This window comes from Heteronotia binoei, chromosome 11, assembly GCF_032191835.1.
Source record: "Heteronotia binoei isolate CCM8104 ecotype False Entrance Well chromosome 11, APGP_CSIRO_Hbin_v1, whole genome shotgun sequence".
NCBI classification, from domain to species: Eukaryota; Metazoa; Chordata; class Lepidosauria; order Squamata; family Gekkonidae; genus Heteronotia; species Heteronotia binoei.
Genome location: NC_083233.1, coordinates 79725001 through 79744873, shown reverse-complemented (window position 1 = coordinate 79744873; position 19873 = coordinate 79725001). Strand labels below are relative to the sequence as shown.

Sequence of the window (19873 nt, the reverse complement as noted above, 5' to 3'; positions counted from 1 at the left end):
GTCCTATGAGGAAAGGTTGAAGGAGCTGGGCATGTTTAGCCTGGAGAGGAGGCGTCTGAGAGGTGATAGGATCCCCATCTTCAAGTCCTTGAAGGGCTGTCATGTTGTGGAATTGTTTTCTGTGACCCCAGAAGGTAGGACCAGAACTAATGGGTTGAAATTAAATCAAAAGAGTTTCCGGCTCAACATTAGGAAGAATTTCCTGACCAGTAGAGCGGTTCCTCAGTGGAACAGGCTTCCTCGGGAGGTGGTGGGCTCTCCTTCCTTGGAGGTTTTTAAGCAGAGGCTAGACGGCAGTGATGGCAAACCTTTTAGAGACTGAGTGCCCAAACTGCAACCCAAAACCCACTTATTTATCGCAAAGTGCCAACACGGCAATTTAGAAAACGGGCAGTGGGGAGAGTGGGAGAGGCGAAAACGGGGGACAGCATGCCTGCCCACAGAGAGGGCTCTGAGTGCCCCCTCTGCCACGCGTGCCATAGGTTCGCCACCACTGCTAGATGGCCATCTGACAGCAATGAGGATCCTGTGAATTTAGGGGGAGGTGTTGGTGAGTTTCCTGCCTTGTGCAGGGGGTTCGACTAGATGACTCTGGGGGGTCCCTTCCAACTCAGGAGGTGGTGGGCTCTCCTTCCTTGGAGGTTTTCCAACAGAGGCTAGATGGCCATCTGACAGCAATGAGGATCCTGTGAATTTAGGGGGAGGTGATTGTGAGTTTCCTGCCTTGTGCAGGGGGTTGGACTAGATGGCCCTGGAGGTCCCTTCCTACTCTTCTAGGTTTTTCAACAGAGGCTAGATGGCTATCTGACAGAAATGAGGATCCTGTGAATTTAGGGGGAGGTTTTGGTGAGTTTCCTGCCTTGTGCAGGGGGTTGGACTAGATGATGCTGGAGGTCCCTTCCAACTCTACGATTCTAGGATTCCCAGCAACCGTGCAAGGAAAAGCAACAGTGACTAACTATGCCAGCCGCCTTGGTTCCCCTCTGGAGAGAAACGGTGGGGTATTCATGACAAAGGAAATAAATAAATAAATCCTGGATGTTCCTCAGATGCTCCTTGTTATGCAACGTGTAGGAGAATAACTCTGCGACCATCAAGAGATGCCTCTCTCCCACAGCCAGGCCACCAAAGTTGGGGATGGAGAACACTCATCGAAGGAACAGCCGGTATCACTCCCCCCACACCCCGTAGGACCGACTAGAAACCAGTTATATGGAGCGAAGGGTTCTTTCTTCAGAGGAGGGCTTTGAAAAGCAAGATGGCTGCTCTCCACAGAGCCCCTCCCATTCATTTGCATAGCCCCACCCTGGGTTCTGTCTTTTGGTCACACAAGGGCGCGACGGAATGTTCAGACAGAACGCTGGAAACCGTTTAGGCCTATCCGCAAAGACACACCCACGCAAGAAGAGGTCATCCGATTTGCTTTGGGTCCGGTCGCCCCGTCCTCAACACACGTGCGGGGCAAACTGACACCCACAGGTGGCCGTCTATTCTTTGCCCGTTTCGCAGAAGACATTTGCCTCCACGACGTCTTCATTGGAGAGGCTTGCTGGCATGCCGGCGCTAAGTACCTTGGAGGCCTCCCGGGCTCACATGTCACCACATGACAATGGGCCGTTGTTATTTAAGAAGACAGAAAGGAGGGAGGGGAGAAGCTCACCTATTACAGCCAAAAGTGGACATGGGTTTATTTTTAAACGGGGAGAGGCTGTATTTATGGTCTGGGCTACTCGAGCCCCAGGGGCACCGGCTGCCGGATCCTTCTTGCAGAAAGATCGCGGGCCACGTATCTCGGGCTGAGCCATGGTGAGTGAGGGGATCCAAGGGAACTGGAGGAGGGGGGCACGCGCTGGATGGTGCGGGGCAGAAATCCCCAAAGAGGCCCTAGAAGTTGACTATTCCTATGTAAAGAAGCCCAGACATGGCCAGCCCAGGCTAGTCGGATCTCATCTGTGATGCCCTCTACATGGGGCTGCTCTTGACTCTGACTCGGAGACTGCAGCCAGTGCAGAACGCTGCAGCGTGGCTGTTAACGGGGCTACCTCGATTCAACCATTCAACCGGTGCTGAGAGAGCTGCACTGGCTGCCCGTTGCGTATCGAGTCCATTTCGATGTGCTGGTAATTGACCTTTAAAGCCCTATACCAGGGGTGGCCAACGGTAGCTCTCCGGATGGTTTTTTTTGCCTACAACTCCCATCAGCCCCAGCCGTCGGCCATGCTGGCTGGGGCTGATGGGAGTTGTAGGCAAAAAAACATCTGGAGAGCTACCGTTGGCCACCCCTGCCCTATACGGCCAAGGACCTGTCTATCTACGGGACCGCCTTTCCCCATGTGTTCCCCAGAGAGCACTGCGTTCAGGAGCACAAAATCTGCTCTCTAACCTCAGACCAAGGGAGGCCAGACTAAGCTCTACACAGACCAGGGCCTTCTCAGTGGCAGCACCAATGCTGTGGAATGCTCTCCCAGAGGCCCTAAGAGGCCTACGGGATCTCTCCCAATTCCGCAGGGCTTGTAAAACCGGACTTTTTGGAGAGGCCTGTAGTGACTAGTGGGAGAAGACTGCCTCTCCTATAACGCTGGGCGATTCCACCAGAAGGACCCCCAACAGATAAACAGAAGATCTAATAAAAAAAATCTGATCCGCCTAGACTTCAAGATGTTGTATAGCACCTAATACCTTGTTTTTAAATTGTTAATTGTTTTATGTTTCATTGTTTTAAACTTGTAGCTGAGATTGTTGGTTTTATGATGTCCGTGAGCCACCCTGAGCCCACTTTTGGAATGGGCGGGATATAAATCGAAGGTGAATAAATAAATCAATCAGAGCTCAGAAGGTCAAGTAGGGTCGATCCTGGTTCGTTCTTGGGTAGGAGATCACCAAGCTCTGTAGAAGTCCGCCATGGCAAGCCACCTCTGAATGTCTCTTACCTTGAAAACCCCATAGGGCAGGGGTGGCCAACGGTAGCTCTCCAGATGTTTTCTGCCTACAACTCCCATCAGCCCCAGCCAGCATGGCCAATGGCCGGGGCTGATGGGAGTTGTAGGCAAAAAACATCTGGAGAGCTACTGTTGGCCACTCCTGCCATAGGAGAGCCAGTTTGGTGTAGTGGTGAAGTGTGCGGACTCTTATCTGGGAGAACCGGGTTTGATTCCCCACTCCTCCACTTGCACCTGCTGGAATGGCCTTGGGTCAGCCATAGCTCTGGCAGAGGTTGTCCTTGAAAGAGCAGCTTCTGGGAGAGCCCTCTTACCCTCACCCACCTCACAGGGTGTCTGTTGTGGGGGAAGAAGGTAAAGGAGATTGTGAGCCCCTCCGTCCTTGAAAGGGCAGCTGCTGTGAGAGCCCTCTCCAGCCCCACCCACCTCACAGGGTGTCTGTTGTGAGGGAGGAAGGGAAAGGAGATTGTGAGCCGCTCTGAGACTCTTCGGAGTGGAGGGCGGGATATAAATCCAATATCTTCTTCTTCTTCCTGCCATAAGAGGTCACTATAAGCCAGGGGTGGCCAACCTGTGGCTCAGAAGCCACATGTGGCTCTTCCGCGCATATTGTGTGGCTTTTGAAGCCCTTCACCATCACCCCGTCGGCCAGGCATTTGTCTCTTTAAATCACTTCTCCAAGCCAGCTGCAAAGAGGTCTTGTCAGACTGAAGGGCTGGCTTCCCAGATCCATTGTACTGAGAGCCAATATCGGTGCAACGAGACAGGAATCCACTCCAGTCTGAATTCTGGCTGCAGCCTTCTGCATCAGTTGTAGATTCAGGACAGCCCCACGTAGATTGCATTTATCACAGAGGCATTTTCTTCCCAGTCAAGCATTTCAGTTCAAGTGTTGGTTCCTACTGGGACATGAAATTAGCAAGGGGTCTTTTGAAATGCTGTTAACTGGATGTACATCAAAACAAACACGTGGCATCACCCTCTATTTTGGAAACGTTACCAAAACATTTTCTAATTCACATTTTTCTGGGAAACCCACATTGCCGCTTTGAATTGTGTCCAGAAGTGAATTGACAGCCAGCCTTTTTTTTTTTGTTTTGTTTTTGCTGAAACTGGAGAGATGCTTTCCTTGTAGCTTGTGCCAGCTGGCAACCTGGCAACTGCATTTGGTGCCAACTGGCGCTCCTGAACAGTCTTCAATGGCAGCTCCCGCATACAGCATGTTGCAGTAATCTAGCCTGGCTGTGATCTGGGCATAGATAACTGTGGCCAGCTCTTGCCTTTGGAGGGAGGGCTGCACCACAGCTGGCCAAAGGGACTCCATGCAACAGGGGACGGCTGTCCCGATAACTGCAGCTTCACATCTAATAGCAGCTCCCCCCCCCCCCCCGCCCCCAACTGCAAACCCGCTGTCTTTAAGAGGTTATGGCTCTCATGTATCTTTATAACAATGTCTGGAAACTACAGGAGGTGACTTTGCATTCTAATAGTGAGTGATTAAATTTGTCCATTAAGTTGTAGGTGGCCTGAAATTTGCTTCAGTGTCTCACAAAAAGTAGCCCCGTGGCGCAGAGTGGTAAGCTGCAGTACTGCAGTCTAAGCAAGTTTGGTGTAGCGGTTAAGTGTGCGGACTCTTATCTGGGAGAACCGGGTTTGATTCCCCACTCCTCCACTTGCACCTGCTAGCACGGCCTTGGGTCAGCCATAGCTCTGGCAGCTGCTGTGAGAGCCCTCTCCAGCCCCACCCACCTCACAGGGTGTTTGTTGTGGAGGAGGAAGGGAAAGGAGATTGTGAGCCGCTCTGAGACTCTTCGGAGTGGAGGGCGGGATATAAATCCAATATCTTCTTAAGCTCTGCTCACGACCTGAGTTTGATCCCGGCGGAAGCTGGGTTCAGGTAGCTGGCTCAAGGTTGGTTCAGCCTTCCATCCTTCCGAGGTCAATAAAATGAGGACCCAGTTTGCTGAGGGGAAAGTGTAGATGTCCAGGGAAGGCAGTGGCAAACCACCCCCTAAAAAGTCTGCCAATGAAAACCTCCTGATGTGACGTCACTCCAGAGTCGGAAACGACTGGTGCTTCCACAGGGGACTATCTTTACCTTTACCTCACCAAATCCACGTGGAAAATATGCCAAAATATGAACCAGACAATGAGTTAAAATGTGGGTGATTAGTTGACTGCAAGGGACAAACGGATACAACGGGGGAGGGGGTAGGCCAACAAAAATGTGTTTGCACCAGTAGATGGTCTCTGGACCCTGTCCTATACAAAGCATGAGAAAATCAGCTGGTGTAGGCAACGTCACTCAAAAGGCCTGCACAGTCTCCATTTTGTCCTGGGTCCAATTCCAATGAGGAACATTCACAACCGTCATGCTGGATGAGGCCAAAAGCTCCTCTAATTCAGAACCTCTCTTGCAAGGCTGGCAGCCACCTTTGGACATTCACACGTAGGGCACACAGGTTACAGCCACTCCCTCCTTGTCCTCTGAATACCAGAGGCTGAGGTATACTGCCTCTATCCATGGATGTTCTGTTTAGCGCTCATGGCTAACAGCTGGGAATAGATACCTCTTCCATGAATTTGTCCAGCCCTGTAAGTCCCAAATGCTGCAGAGTTACTGAATACGCTGCTAAATGTTGCCTCTTCCAGAGACTTGTGGGGCGAAGAGGCAGCTACGACGGCAACGTAGGGAACAACCATCGGTGAGGAAGCTTTATGACAGCTGGCCTCTTCTCCCACCCGCCTTGATCAAAGGTGGAAAGGGAAGAGAATTCAAGGGCAGAACACCTGGTTTGTGCAAAGAAGGCCTTGGGGAAGGTCCTCATGACTAAGGTTGCCAGCCTCCAGGCGGGGCCTGGAGATCGCCTGGAATTACAACTGCTCTCCAGATTACAGAGCTCAAGTGCCCCGGAGAAAGTGGCAGCTTTAGAGACAGGGCCGGTCCCAGACTGCCTGGCACTTCTGGTGCCGCCCCCCCCCCCACTGATAACGTCACTGCGTCACAGGGTGTGTGTGCCCAATTTGGTACCCCCAGCAGGCCAGTGCCCTACGCAGTCACCTAGTTTGCCTAGTGGCAGGGCCAGCCCTGTTTGGAGGGAGAATTCCAGGGCTTTAGGAACTCCTTTGCATATTAGGCCACACACCCCACAATGTAGCCAATCCTCCTGGAGCTTACAATAGGCCCTGAACTGAGAGCCCTGTAAGCTCTTGGAGGATTGGCTACATTAGGGAGGTGTGGCCTAATATGCAAAGGAGTCCCTGCCACAAAAAAAGCCCTGGAGAATCCTATGGCATTTTACCCCACTGAGGTCCCTCCCCAAACCCCACCCTCCCCAGCCTTAGGGTTGCCACCTCTGGGTCAGGAAATACTGGAGGTTTTGGGGGTGGAGCCTGAGGGGGGTGGAGTTTGGGGAGGCGACGGACTTCAGTAGGGATAATGCCAAAGAGTCCACCCTCCAAAAGCGGCCATTTTCTCCAGGGAAACTGATCTCTGCTGCCAGTTGTAATAGCAGGACATCTCCAGCCATTCCCTGGAAGCTGGCAACCCTACCAGACTCCACACCCAAACTATCTGGGAACTTCGTAACCCAGAGTTGGCAGCCTGACCCAGGTCTCCAGCTCCAAGGATCTCTGGCAGCAGGCTGGATCCTGAGTTCTGAGACGCCAAGCGGGATGGGCTACCTGACCCCGTATAAGATGGCTGTGGGTATTAATGGGTTCAACCAAGAATAACAGCGTCCCGTTTGAATTTCCTCCAAGGCACCCAAGAAAGCGAAGAAGCGGGCGGAAGGAGCCAACTCCAACGTCTTCTCCATGTTTGAACAGGCTCAGATCCAGGAGTTTAAAGAGGTAAGTTGGGTCAACCAGAGCGTTCAAAGGCAAATGCGCTGCCCAAAGCAGGCCTGAAGTCTTAGAGAACTCTTCCACTGAAGTGGTCACAGCAAAAGCATTAAGAGCATCATTTGCAAACTGCTGAGAGACCCTGATGCAAATCGCCTCTACCACAAACAATAACAACAACTACTACTACTCCTACAATACTACTAATAATAATGCTTCCTCTTCTTCTACTACTACTACTACTATTAATTATCACCACCACTACTACTACTTGCTCTTCTTCTACTAATAATAATAATAATTATCACCACCACCATTACTACTTGCTCTTCTTCTTCTACTACTACTGCTACTACTAATTATCACCACCACCACTACTACTTGCTCTACTACTACTAATTATCACCACCACCACTACTACTTGCTCTATTACTACTACTACTTATCATTACCACCACTACTTGCTCTTCTTCTTCTTCTTCTTCTACTACTAATAATAATAATCACCACCACCACTACTTGCTCTACTACTACTACTACTACTTATCACCACCACCATTACTACTTGCTCTGCTACTACTACTACTAATTATCACCACCACCACTAATACTTGCTCTACTACCACTACTTATCACCACCACCACTACTTGCTCTACTACTACTATTATCACCACCACCACTACTACTTGCTCTTCTTCTACTACTACTACTGCTACTACTTATCACCACCACTTGCTCTACTACTACTATTAATTATCACCACCACCACCACCACTACTACTTGCTCTTCTACTACTACTACGATTTACTGAATTGCCCCATCCCAGCCGAAGCCAGGATCTGGGTGATGTACAACAAATAAAAACAATACATGTCACAACCTTGCTTCCACACACACACACACACACACACACACCCAAAATCTCCTGGCTCCACCCCCAAAGTCCCCAGATATTTCTTGAATTGGACCTGGCAACCCTACAGAGAAACAATGAAGAGGAGCGGTAGGAAGCGTGGAGAAAAAACACCCCAGGTTGGCAATCAAACTGTGGGAAATCCTTCCTGAGAAAAGACCCCAAGCCTCCAAGTCAAAATCCAGCACACCTCCAGTTCTCTGGTAGTGGAGACACACGAAAGGCAATCGGGCTCCACAGAGCCCCAGAGAAAGAAATCTGAGCAGCTTCTCTAATGTACTGCTGGGCACCAAGCCCAGGCTGATGCCGCATTCTGAGAGATTAAGGGTTCGAAAAGCCCATTAAAAGGGATTTTGTTTGGGCTTACCCTGAAGCCAGGGCTCAGCTCTGGAACCCGGGTCCAAATGCTTCTGAACTTCACACTGGAACAGCAGAGAAGCCAACTGCAATGGCTGACAAAGACCACCACAATAGCAGGCCGCATGCAAACCTAACTCACGCTTGCCATCTATAGAAATGGTGTACATCGGGAGCATTTGCCTGATTTTCTTTGTGCAAAGAAATGTTGTCGAAAAAATGGGACAATTTGTCTTGGTTTTGCTGCCCGTCTGCTTGGCCTCAGAACCCTGTTCCCGTGACGAGATCCAGAGACCTCACTTAGCCCGATCTCTGGCTTCTGAAATTTCATCATTAGAACATAAGAGAAGCCGTGTTGGATCAAGCCAATGGCCCATCCAGTTTAACATTCTGTCACACAATGGCCAAAAACCAGGTGCCTAACCCGTCCAAGGGTGGGTGGGAGAGAGAGAGTGTGTCGGTCATAAGGACTGGAAACTTACATTTAAAAAATAAATAAATCCAGAAATGAAACTTTGAATTCTGACACCTAAATACAAATGCAGCCCATTCCAACTGTATATTTATTACCTTCTCCTGCTTAGGCATTCACCATTATGGATCAGAACCGCGACGGCTTCATTGACAAAGCAGACCTGAGAGACACATTTGCTGCACTAGGTAAAGAGAAGCCTTTACAAAACACCTGAAAGCTGTTAAGGCAGATTTGGAGATTGGCTTGGAGAAGGCATTACTCTCTTTAAATCACTTCCCCAAGCCAAGCCAGCCAGCAGCTTGGAGAATGCATTTAAAGGTGAAGTTGCTTTCTTTCCACCTCTCCACCCTCCCCCATCTATTTCCCTTCCTTCCTTCCGCTCTCAAGCATCTGATGTTCACGTCCTGCAGCTCTCAAACGTCTGACGTTTATTCTATGTGGCTCTTACATTAAGCAAGACTGGCCGCCCCTGCTCTAAGAGGAGATAAATGCCTGCAAATATGAAGCTGCCTTCTACTGAATCGGACCCTCGGTCCATCAAAGTCAGTATCATCTACTCAGACTGGCAGCGGCTCTCCAGGGTCTCAAGCTGAGGTTTTTCATGCCTACTTGCCTGGACCCTTTTTAGTTGGAGATGCCGGGGATTGAACCTGGGACCTTCTGCTTACCAAGCAGATGCTCTACCACTGAGCCACAGCCCCACTTCATGGCTCCCCAGGGTCTCAAGCTGAGGTTTTTCACGCCTATTTGCCTGGACCCTTTTTAGTTGGAGATGCCGGGGATTGAACCTGGGACCTTCTGCTTACCAAGCAGAGGCTCTGCCACTGAGCCACCGTCCCTCCCCTGCAAGAGAATGGCGTGTTCTGCAAGAGAATGGCCTGTTCTGGAGTGGCCCCTGACCCATGGAACTCTTTGGGGCCATTCATTTGCCCTCTGCCTGCTCTTCCAAGGTTCAGCTGCTAGCGGAAGAAGATAATGAGTGTTTATTACACTGAATGTTACATCTACACACTAAACTAGTGCTTAGTGGGCTCTTTGCTTTCTCTGAGCTCTCACTTTTCATGCTGAACTGTTCAGAATTTTTTATTATTTTTAGCCTGCTTCGATTGCTACTTAACCACTCATCAGTCTGTCATTCGGATTCCTAGCGGTTTATAGTTTTGTCGCGTCTGTCGTCCCTTTATGCTTGAAAGCACTTGTAGGAGCTTCCTGGAGAACTTAAGGGGATGGTTTAAAAACCATCATTAAACAAATCAAAGCCGGTTGAGTTGTGCGACGTGGATCTTTCTCTTTTGGCAGGACGCTTGAATGTGAAAAACGAAGAACTGGACGATATGATAAAGGAAGCTCCCGGACCAATTAACTTCACCGTGTTCTTGACCATGTTTGGTGAGAAACTCAAAGGTGAGTAAAACCTGCTTCCCTTTGCAAGAGCTAAGCAGACCTTGCTTTGAAGGCCTACATCCGCTGGTGAAGAATTGCCTTAGTCTGACCTGGCTGGGAGATAAGAACATAAGAGAAGCCATGTTGGATCAGGCCAATGGCCCATCCAGTCCAACACTCTGTGTCACGCAGTGGCCAAAAAAAATTTATATATATATATACACACTGTGGCTAATAGCCACTGATGGACCTCTGCTCCATATTTTTATCTAAACCCCACTTGAAGGTGGCTATGCTTGTGGCAGCCACCACCTCCTGTGGCAGTGAATTCCACATGTTAATCACCCTTTGGGTGAAGAAGTACTTCCTTTTATCTGTTTTAACCTGTCTGCTCAGCAATTTCATCGAATGCCCACGAGTTCTTGTATTGTGAGAAAGGGAGAAAAGGACTTCTTTCTCTACTTTCTCCATCCCATGCATTATCTTGTAAACCTCTATCATGTCACCCTGCAGTTGACGTTTCTCCAAGCTAAAGAGTCCCAAGTGTTTCAACCTTTCTTCATAGGTTTGCCATAGGGTTGCCAAGTCCAATTCAAGAAATATCTGGGGACTTTGGGGGTGGAGCCAGGTGACTTTGGGGGTGGAGCCAGGAGACATTGGGGGTAGAGCCAGGAGCAAGGTTGTGACAAGCATAATTGAACTCCAAAGGGAATTCTGGCCATCACATCACATTTAAAGGGACCACATACCTTTTAAATGCTGTCCCTTCTTTGGAAATAAGGATGGGGCACCTTCTTTTGGGGCCCATAGAATTGGACCCTGAAGTCCAACCTTTTTGAAATTTGGAGGGTGTTTTGAGGAGAGGCATCAGATGCTATGCTAAAAATTTGGTGCCTCTACCTCAAAATACAGCCTCCCCCAGAGCTCGATTCCTGCGGATCAATTCTCCATTATTCCCTATTGGAATCGGTCTCCATAGAGAATAACGAGCGCCCAGCAGACATTTCCCTCCCCCACCCCCCGCTTTCTGATGACCCTGAAGCGGGGGGAGGGCCTCCAAATGGGGGGGATCCCCTGCCCCCACCTGGGAATTGGCAACCCAGTGGGAGAGAGCCAATCAGGGTGACCAACTTCCAGTTAGTGCCTGGAGAACTGGAATTCTCCCCCTTCCTGGATCTGGGGGAAGACTGGAGCAGCCTCTATCACATCTCCAACTTCCCAGGGTTCTGCTTAAATTCTAGGTGCTGATCCAGAAGAGACTATTCTGAACGCATTCAAAGTGTTCGACCCAGAGAGCAAGGGTTTGAAGGCAAACTAGTAAGTGTCTTGTGGAGACTCGAGTTCAGGGGATCTTGGGTTGCCATGGCAAATCTGTCCTGGGAAATTAGTGGCAATTTGAGGTGGTGTCTGGAGGGGGGTGGGGTTGGGGAAGGAGGTGAGCAGGGGTGTAATGCCATAGGATTTGTCTTCCAAAATTACTGTTTTTCTCCAGGGGAACTAGGCTTTGCCATCTGCCACTCTATGCCAGGGGTGGCCTAACTTGCTTAATGTAAGAGCCATGTAGAATAAATGTCAGATGTTTGAGAGCCGCAAGACATGAATGTCAGATGTTTGAGAGCCATACACTGTGCGTGAGAGTGCCACAGTTTGGACACCCCTGCATTGAACAGGGGGTTGGACTAGATGGGCCCCTTCCCGGAGAGAGCCAGTTTGGTGTAGTGGTTAAGTGTGCGGACTCTTATCTGGGAAAACCGGGTTTGATTCCCCACTCCTCCACTTGCACCTGCTGGAATGGCCTTGGGTCAGCCATAGCTCTGGCAGAGGTTGTCCTTAAAAGGGCAGCTGCTGTGAGAGCCCTCTCCAGCCCCACCCACCTCACAGGGTGTCTGTTGTGGGGGAAGAAGGTAAAGGAGATTGTGAGCCGCTCTGAGACTCTTCGGAGTGGAGGGCGGGATATAAATCCAATATCTTCTTCTTCTTCTTCCAACTCTGTGATTCTGTGCTTCTATGAGATAGTTGTCATTCCAGGAGAACTTCAGGCCCACCTGGAGGTTGGCAACCAGGTGACTGGCGAAGTAGACACAAGTCACAGTATTCAGCGTAGCTCTGTGTAACTCTGTTGAGCTGAGTAACCAGGGTAAAGAAGATATTGAAGAAGAAGATATTGGATTTATATCCCGCCCTCCACTCCGAAGAGTCTCAGAGCGGCTCACAATCTCCTTTCCCTTCCTCCCCCACAACAGACACCCTGTGAGGTGGGTGGGGCTGGAGAGGGCTCTCCCAGCAGCTGCCCTTTCAAGGACAACCTCTGCCAGAGTAAAGTGATGCTCCTGACTTTGTAGCTTTATTGAAGCACTCTGCTAGCTAGTGGGAACTGGCCTAATGATACCAGTCAATCAATTTATTTAATTTATATCCCGCCCTCCTTGCCAAAGGCGGGCTCAGGGCGGCTCACAAACCGAGGATCGACACAAGCACATTAGTGTGACCGGTAAAATAAACCACAGTAAAGACATAAAAACATACAACAATTGGTTAAAACTTTTTGCATGTGCTACTGGAATAGTTTCAGGCAGCGATTGAATTCTGGTGGTTAGCTGTACTCAGAGGTCTCAGCCGGATCGCCGTAGCGTGATAAGATAGGCCAGTTTGGTGTAGTGGTTAAGTGTGCAGACTCTTATCTGGGAGAACCGGGTTTGATTCCCCACTCCTCCACTTGCAGCTGCTGGAATGGCCTTGAGTCAGCCATAGCTCTTGCAGAGGTTGTCCTTGAAAGGGCAGCTGCTGTGAGAGCTCTCTCCAGCCCCACCCACCTCACAGGGTGTCTGTTGTGGGGGAGGAAGGGAAAGGAGATTGTGAGCTGCTCTGAGACTCTTTGGAGGGCGGGATATAAATCCAATATCTTCTTCTTCTTCATTGGTGGTGTTCTTATGGACCAGTCCTTCTGTGCTTCTATGCTTCTATGAGATGCTGCAGATGTTACCATCATGTAAATGCCTGGCAGAAGAGTGCCATTTGGCCGACCCTGTGGAACTGTAAAAGCTCTCGCAGGGCCCTAACCTCCTCTGGCAACTCATTCCACCAGCTAGGGGCAGCAACGGAAAAGGCCCTGCCTCTTGTTGTTTTGAGCCTCGCTTCTTTGATGCTGGGGACTGTTAAAAAAGGCTTTGAGACCCTGACCGAAGTGCTCGCTGAGGCACGTGCAGGGAAAGGCGGTCCCTAAGGTACGCAGGACCCTGGCCGTATAGGACTTTATCCCAACCGTTTCTACTCGTCAGTCAGTCTGTACCTTTATTGGCAGAAACAATTTCAACTACTCTGCAAGCATCCAGAAGCAGAGGAGGGGACGGTTCCTCATCTCATCCCCTGTGCTTTGTTTGCAGCATTAAAGAGATGCTCATGACGCAAGGAGAACGGTTTTCACAGGAGGAGGTAAGCAGCATCCTTTCCTGCCAAGGGCACAGCTGCATTTCAGGTACCGGACAGGTTTAAATTAGTCCCTCCCTCTTCCTCCACGGAACTGTGGGACATGTAGTTTTGTGACTGGCAGGGCCGGCCCTAGACTGTCTGTCAACCTAGGCAAAGCTAACTTCTGATGCCCACCCCTGCACTGAGAACATACGGGGGGGGGGTACCCAATTTGGTGCCCCCAGAAGGCTGGCACCCTAGGCAATAGCCTAGTTTTCGTAGTGGTAGGGCCAGCCCCAGTGGCAGGGGGCTGAGGCTCTCTCCCCCGGGGAGACTTCTGAGAAGCCTCACTGAATTTCAGTTCTCAGGACTCCTTTAGACAAGCCCTGACAGTTAAAAGCCTACAACAGATATCCCACTTAGGAGTGTAGGAATCATCACTTTGTTCCCAGCATGCTTCTAAAAGTAAAGGTAGTTCCCTTTGCAAGCACCAGTCGTTTCCGACTCTGGGGTGACGTTGCATCATGACGTTTTCACAGCAGCCTTGTTTCAACGGGGTAGTTTGCCATTGCCTTCCCCAGTCATCTACACTTTCCCCCCAGCAAGCTGGGGACTCCTTTTACTGACCTCGGAAGGATGGAAGGCTGAGTCAACCTCGAGCTGGCTACCTGAAAACCCAGCTTCCGCCAGGGATCGAACTCAGGTCGTGAGCAGGGAGCTCAGACTGCAGTACTGTAGCTTTACCACTCTGCACCACACGGGGTTCTTTAGCATGGCCACATATCAAACATTGACTTTTCTTGCTACAGGACAATTCTTCACAGGAAATTGTATTTGTGTAGCAATTTGAACAAAGCGGTAGACAAGTGGCACCTTTAAGACCAACGAAGTTTTAGTCAGAACGTCAGCTTTCGTATGCTCTTGAGCAGACTTTGTCAGACAAAGTGGGAATGGCAAGCAGCCATACTTAATATAAGTGGGCAGTGTGGAATCATGGGAACGTTTTTAGCAGATTAAAAGACTCACAGGTATCAACTGGTTTCTATTATGCACAGACGGACTACACTTACGGTCCACCTGTACTTCATGTTATTTTAATGATTTTTAATTGCTTTGTAAATGCTTTCAATCATAAATAAACTTCTTTTAAAGGGGGGGAAAAGCAGAAATTCACCAGGCACAGTAACTTCCCCGGCACTGAATGTCCTGGATAGGAAAAGCTTCTCTTGTGTGAGCCGCCTTGAGAAAAGTCATGATTGGGGGTTAGACATCTTCTCTAAATCAATAGTTTGGATGACGATTGGGCGCTGCTTCCCAGTCCTGCCTCCTCCACCCCTTCCTCTTAAGTTTACGCTCGGCAAACTGTTTTGCACATGGACAATATTCATTGCAATATTTAACAACGGTCTATCAGAGTGCTCTCAGCATTTAAGTTTAAAAGAAAACAAAAACCCTGTCACGCTTGAAGCTCTCAGCACGTTAAATGAAAGTAATAAAACGGAAAGAAACTAAATAGGAAGCAAGGCAGATCTCTCTAGGCCAGGGGTGGCCAAACTGTGGCTCGGGAGCCACATGAGCCTCTTTCACACACATAGTGTGGCTCTTGAAGCCGCCACCACCCCGTCAGCCAGCTTGGAGAAGGCATTTCTCTCTTTAAATCACTTCTCCAAGCCAAGCCAGCCAGCAGGCTTGAAGAATGCATTTAAAGTTAAAGTTGCTTTCTCTCTACCTCCCCTCCCTCCCCATCTATTTTCCTTCCTTCCTTCCCTCCCTCTTTACCGAGGCAGTTTGGTGTAGTGGTTAAGTGTGAGGACTCTTATCTGGGAGAACCTAGTTTGATTCCCCACTCCTCCACTTGCATCTGCTGGAATGGCCTTGGGTCAGCCATAGCTCTGGCAGAGGTTGTCCTTGAAAGGGCAGCTTCTGGGAGAGCTCTCTCAGCCCCACCCACCTCGCATGGTGTCTGTTGTGGGGGAGGGAGATAAAGGAGATTGTGAGCCACTCTGAGACTTGAGATTCGGGCAGGATATAAATCCAATATCTTCTTCGTCTCCCTCCCACAAACATCTGATGTTTGCGTCTTGCAGCTCTCAAACGTCCGATGTTTATTCTATGCGGCTCTTACGTTAAGCAAGTTTGGCCATCCCTGCTCTAGGCTGATTAGCATCTGATATAAATCCAGGCAGGGTCACTGGAGAACTGGCTCACTGGTGCAGGGGATCTCCAAGGGAGAAACCTCATCACCACCAGTTAGTTAATGGGTGTTTTTACATTCAGTTTGATCCAGAGTTTTAGAGTCTTCGAATCGCCTGCCACTCTTCCGCTTTAATTATTTTCCTTTTACATTTAAGCGTTTCAGTTTGGGGGGGGGGGGTGTCCCTGATCAGAGGGCAGCCGGAATACCAGTGCTTAGTTAAATGTATACGATTGCTTGGAAATCGTGTCGACACTGCAAAAACAATACAAATTGAAATTACAAGATGAGGCAAGCAATGATATGTAAAAATTTCAAGTGCCGTCAGTTCTCATGCAAATTACTGCACTTTGTGGTGGCTTTTGGAGGAGTCTCTTAAAACGCATGAAAACTTCTACAAGTTTGAAACGCCTGTAGAGAAAAGACCAGATCAAAACTAGTGTGGAGAAAAACGTTGCAGCAGCAGCTCCGAAACTCATCTCACCGAAACAAATGTAGATGCTTCGGGCAGCAACGATGCAAAACAGTTACGAGAACGATAGGTAATGTAAAAGGTGAGTTTCTAATGCGGTGACAGAGAGTCACAAACTGCCAGTGTAAAAACACCCAATGAGTCCTGGGAACAAGAGAAGGTGTTTCAAAGGTTCTTGACCCAGTAAGGAAACTCACCAGTCAGAGGTAGCGCGTGCAAAGAAAGGGAGACCCCCTGGGGAACATGGAAAAAGGTTTTGACTAAAACTGTGGAGTCCAAGTAGGTAAGAGAAAATTCTCCCAGTGAACCTGAATACCCAGATCGTTAGTGGTAAGAACAAATTCCGGGATGCTGCTGAGAAGTTCTGCCTTCACATATCAGTAAAGACAGCATAGGGTTGCCTAATCCAATTCAAGAAATATCTGGGGACTTTGGGGGTGGAGCCAGGAGATTTTGAGGGTGGAGCCAGGAGCAAGCACAGTTGAACTCCAAAGGGAGTTCTGGCCATCACATTTAAAGGGACAGCACACTTTTTAAATGCCTTCCCTCCATTGGAAATCATGAAGGATAGGGGCACCTTCTTTTGGGGCTCCTAGTATTGGACCCCCTGGTCCAATCCTTTTGAAACCTGGAGGGTGCTTTGAGGAGAGGCACTAGATGCTATGCTGAAAATCTGGTGACTCTACCTCAAAGAACAGCCCCCCCCCCAGAGCCCCAGATACCTAAGGATCAATTCTCCATTATTCCCTATGGGAATTGGTCTCCATAGAGAATAACAGAGTGCCCAGCAGACATACCCCTCCCATCCCCTGATGACCCTGAAGCGGGGGGAGGGCCTTCAAACCGGGGGGATCCCCTGCTTCCACCTTGGGATTGGCAACTCTAAAACAGCCTGAAGCTAGAAGGTAGATAGGAAGGTGGGAGAAGGCTTGGAGCTATTGTGAAAATGAAATCTGGCCAACCAAAGGCCTCCAGAGAGAGGAAAGGCCACCTTGACTGTTTCTTTGTGCATCCCCCGTTTGAAAAACAAAAAAAGAGCCCAGGCTCTTGGTCCCTCTAGCTCAGTATTGTCGCCTCTGACTGGCAAAGCTCTTGGAAGTCTTTACACCTATTATCAATTAGATAATGGGGAAGGGCTATGGCTCAGTGGCAGAGCCTATGCTTGGCATGCAGAAGGTCCACGACATCTCCAGTTAAGAAGATCAAGTAGCAGGTGATGGGAAAGACTTCTATGCCTGAGACCCTGGAGAGCCGCTGCCAGTCTGAGTAGACAATACTGACCTTGATGGACCCAGTGGTCTGATTCAGTAGAGGGCAGCTTCACAGAATGGGAGGGAACTGTGGTTCAGTGGTAGAGCATACACCTGGCCTGCAGAAGGTCTCAGGTTCGATCCCTGGCATCTCCAGTTGAAAAGGATCAGGTAATATGTGATGTAGAGTTCCACCTGAGACCTTGGAGAGCTGCTGCCAGTCTGAGTAGACAAGACTGACCTAGATGGACCCAGTGGTCTGATTCAGTGGAGGGCAGCTTCACAGAATGGGAGGGGACCGTGGTTCAGTCGTAGAGCACGCACCTGGCCTGCAGAAGGTCTCAGGTTCGATCCCTGGCATCTCCAGTTGAAAAGGATCAGGTAATACGTGATGTGGAGTTCTATCTGAGACCTTGGAGAGCTGTTGCCAGTCTGAGTAGACCTAGATGGACCGATGGCCTGATTCAGTATGAGACAGCTTGGAATAGATGGGGGCCGTGGTTCAGTGGCAGAGCCTCTGCTTGGCATGCAGAAGGTCCCAGGTTCAATCCCCAGTATCTCCAGTTAAGAAGATTAAGTAGCAGGTGATGTGAAAGACCTCCATGCCTGAGACCCTGGAGAACTACTGCCAGTCCAAATAGACAATACTGACTTTGATGGACCAAGGGGGGGGTCTGATAAGGCAGTTCCGTGCATGTTCAATATGCTAGAGATTGAATCTGGGATTTTTTCTAGACAAAATGCATGGACAGCTGATTAATCACAGGCCTTCTTTGAATCTCCTGGCACCTTCAAAGTGAGTGTATTTACCACAGCAGAAGTTTCCCTGGGTGAGAACTTGAGATGGGGATTTTAGGACACAAAAGCATTGGCTGCAATGAACCTTCCCGATGCTCCAAGAGTCCCTTGTTGCTGAGACAGACCCTTCCTTTGGAGTCTAGTGCTCCTTATGAGATCACAACAGAAGCAAAACCATCTCAGAGGCAAAGGTAAACAAGTACGCCCTCAGCTCCGCCCTATTAGAATGGGTCCCATTGACCAATCAGCTAAAAACGTGTCGTTTCAATGCATGCCTTGGACCAGTTCTCAGTTAGCAGTTCTAGCAACAGCCAATACAATGCAATAAAACGCAAGAGAATTCCACCCCGTCCATCTCTCTCACACAACAGGTAGAACAAATGTTTGCCGCTTTCCCTCCGGACGTCGCTGGAAACCTGGACTACAAGAACCTGGTCCACATCATCACCCACGGGGAAGAGAAGGACTAAAGCGGGAGGGCATTGAAGTCCGTACAGTGAGAGGACCGCTCCTTGTTGGCTGGGGTCACTTCTGCAGCCCCTCTCTAGGCCGACTTGGGCCGTTTGCTACGTGAACGTCGTCAATGTTCTAGTGTCCTCTGTCTGTTTCCTTTATAGAGGAAACCTGCCTGTAACTGCAGAAATGTGTTTCTGACACCGCAGCTGTATTAAAGTACTTTTCAGTTGGCGCGAGAGAGAAATCCAGGCATCCTAAATTGCGATTGGCTGAGCTAGGCTTTGCAGGCAGGCCAAATGAACGTGTGATGCAATCCCGGCTGAATCTGGCCAGGCCACCAAGGTGGGCTGAGCAGGAGAGACAAGCGTCCTCTTCGTGGATCAGCGCCGGGATCCACCGTATCCAGCGATGCGCATGCAGCAAGACCAAGGCTTTTAAAAAAATTTTTGCAGAAACTCATTTTCACATTAGGCCACACCCCCTGACATCCCCGTTGTTTTACAAAGGGCTTTTAAAACAGAAAAGGCCCAGCAGGTGCTCATTTGCATGTTAGGCCACACCCCCTGAGGCAAAACCAGCTGGAGCTGCTTTCCTGCGCGTTCCCGTTCAAATAAAAAGCCCCAAGCAAGGCACAATGCCAGATAGGATGAGGTGCTGGGACAGCCCCCCCTCGAAGAAGACCTTTGATTTTCCTTTTTGGTATTTCTGGCACAGAAAAAAAAACCCCACTAAAAGAAGACCGTAGATTTATACCCCACCTCCATCTCTGAATCAGAGTCTCAGAGTGGCTTACAATCTCCTTTACCTTCCTCCCCCACAACAGACACCCTGTGAGGAGGGTGGGGCTGAGAGAGCTCTCCCAGAAGTTGCCCTTTCGAGGACAACTCTGCAAGAGCTCTGGCTGACCCAAGGCCATTCCAGCAGCTGCAAGTGGAGGAGTGGGGAATGAAACCTGGTTCTCCCAAATAAGAGTCCACGCACTTCACCCCCACACCAAACTGGCACCTCAAAAGTAGGCTCATGATCTCTTAAAGATTGCTAGCGGTGAAAAGTTACATCAAGAGACATTTAGAGGTGGTTTGCCACAGCCTGCCTCTGTGTTGTGACCCTGGACTTTCTCGGAGGTCTCCCATCCAAGTACTAGTCGGGGTCGACCTTGCTTATCTTCTGAGAATCTGATGAGATCAGGCTAGCGAGGTCATCCAGGTCAGGGTATCTTAAAGACCAAGGGCGGCCAACCTTGTTTAACATAAGAGCCACAGAGAATAAACGGCAGATGTTTGAGAGCCACAAGACATGAGCATCACATGTTTGAGAGCCACGAGGGCGGGAGGGAGGAAGGAAAACAGATGGTGGAGGGAGAGGTGGAAAGAAAGCAATTTT

The 19873-nt window shown here is 49.6% G+C and overlaps 1 protein-coding gene across 1 annotated transcript; it reads left to right on the top strand.

The window, feature by feature from the left end:
- Positions 1 to 1759: 1759 nt before the first annotated feature.
- On the top strand, positions 1760 to 18734 carry MYL2 (myosin light chain 2). Its single transcript, XM_060249209.1, has 7 exons — positions 1760 to 1806; positions 6702 to 6791; positions 8639 to 8714; positions 9829 to 9933; positions 11154 to 11229; positions 13296 to 13344; positions 18406 to 18734. Exons 1-7 carry the CDS (start codon positions 1804 to 1806, stop codon positions 18502 to 18504), a joined length of 498 nt encoding a protein of 165 aa, XP_060105192.1. The 5' UTR covers positions 1760 to 1803; the 3' UTR covers positions 18505 to 18734.
- Positions 18735 to 19873: the final 1139 nt, after the last annotated feature.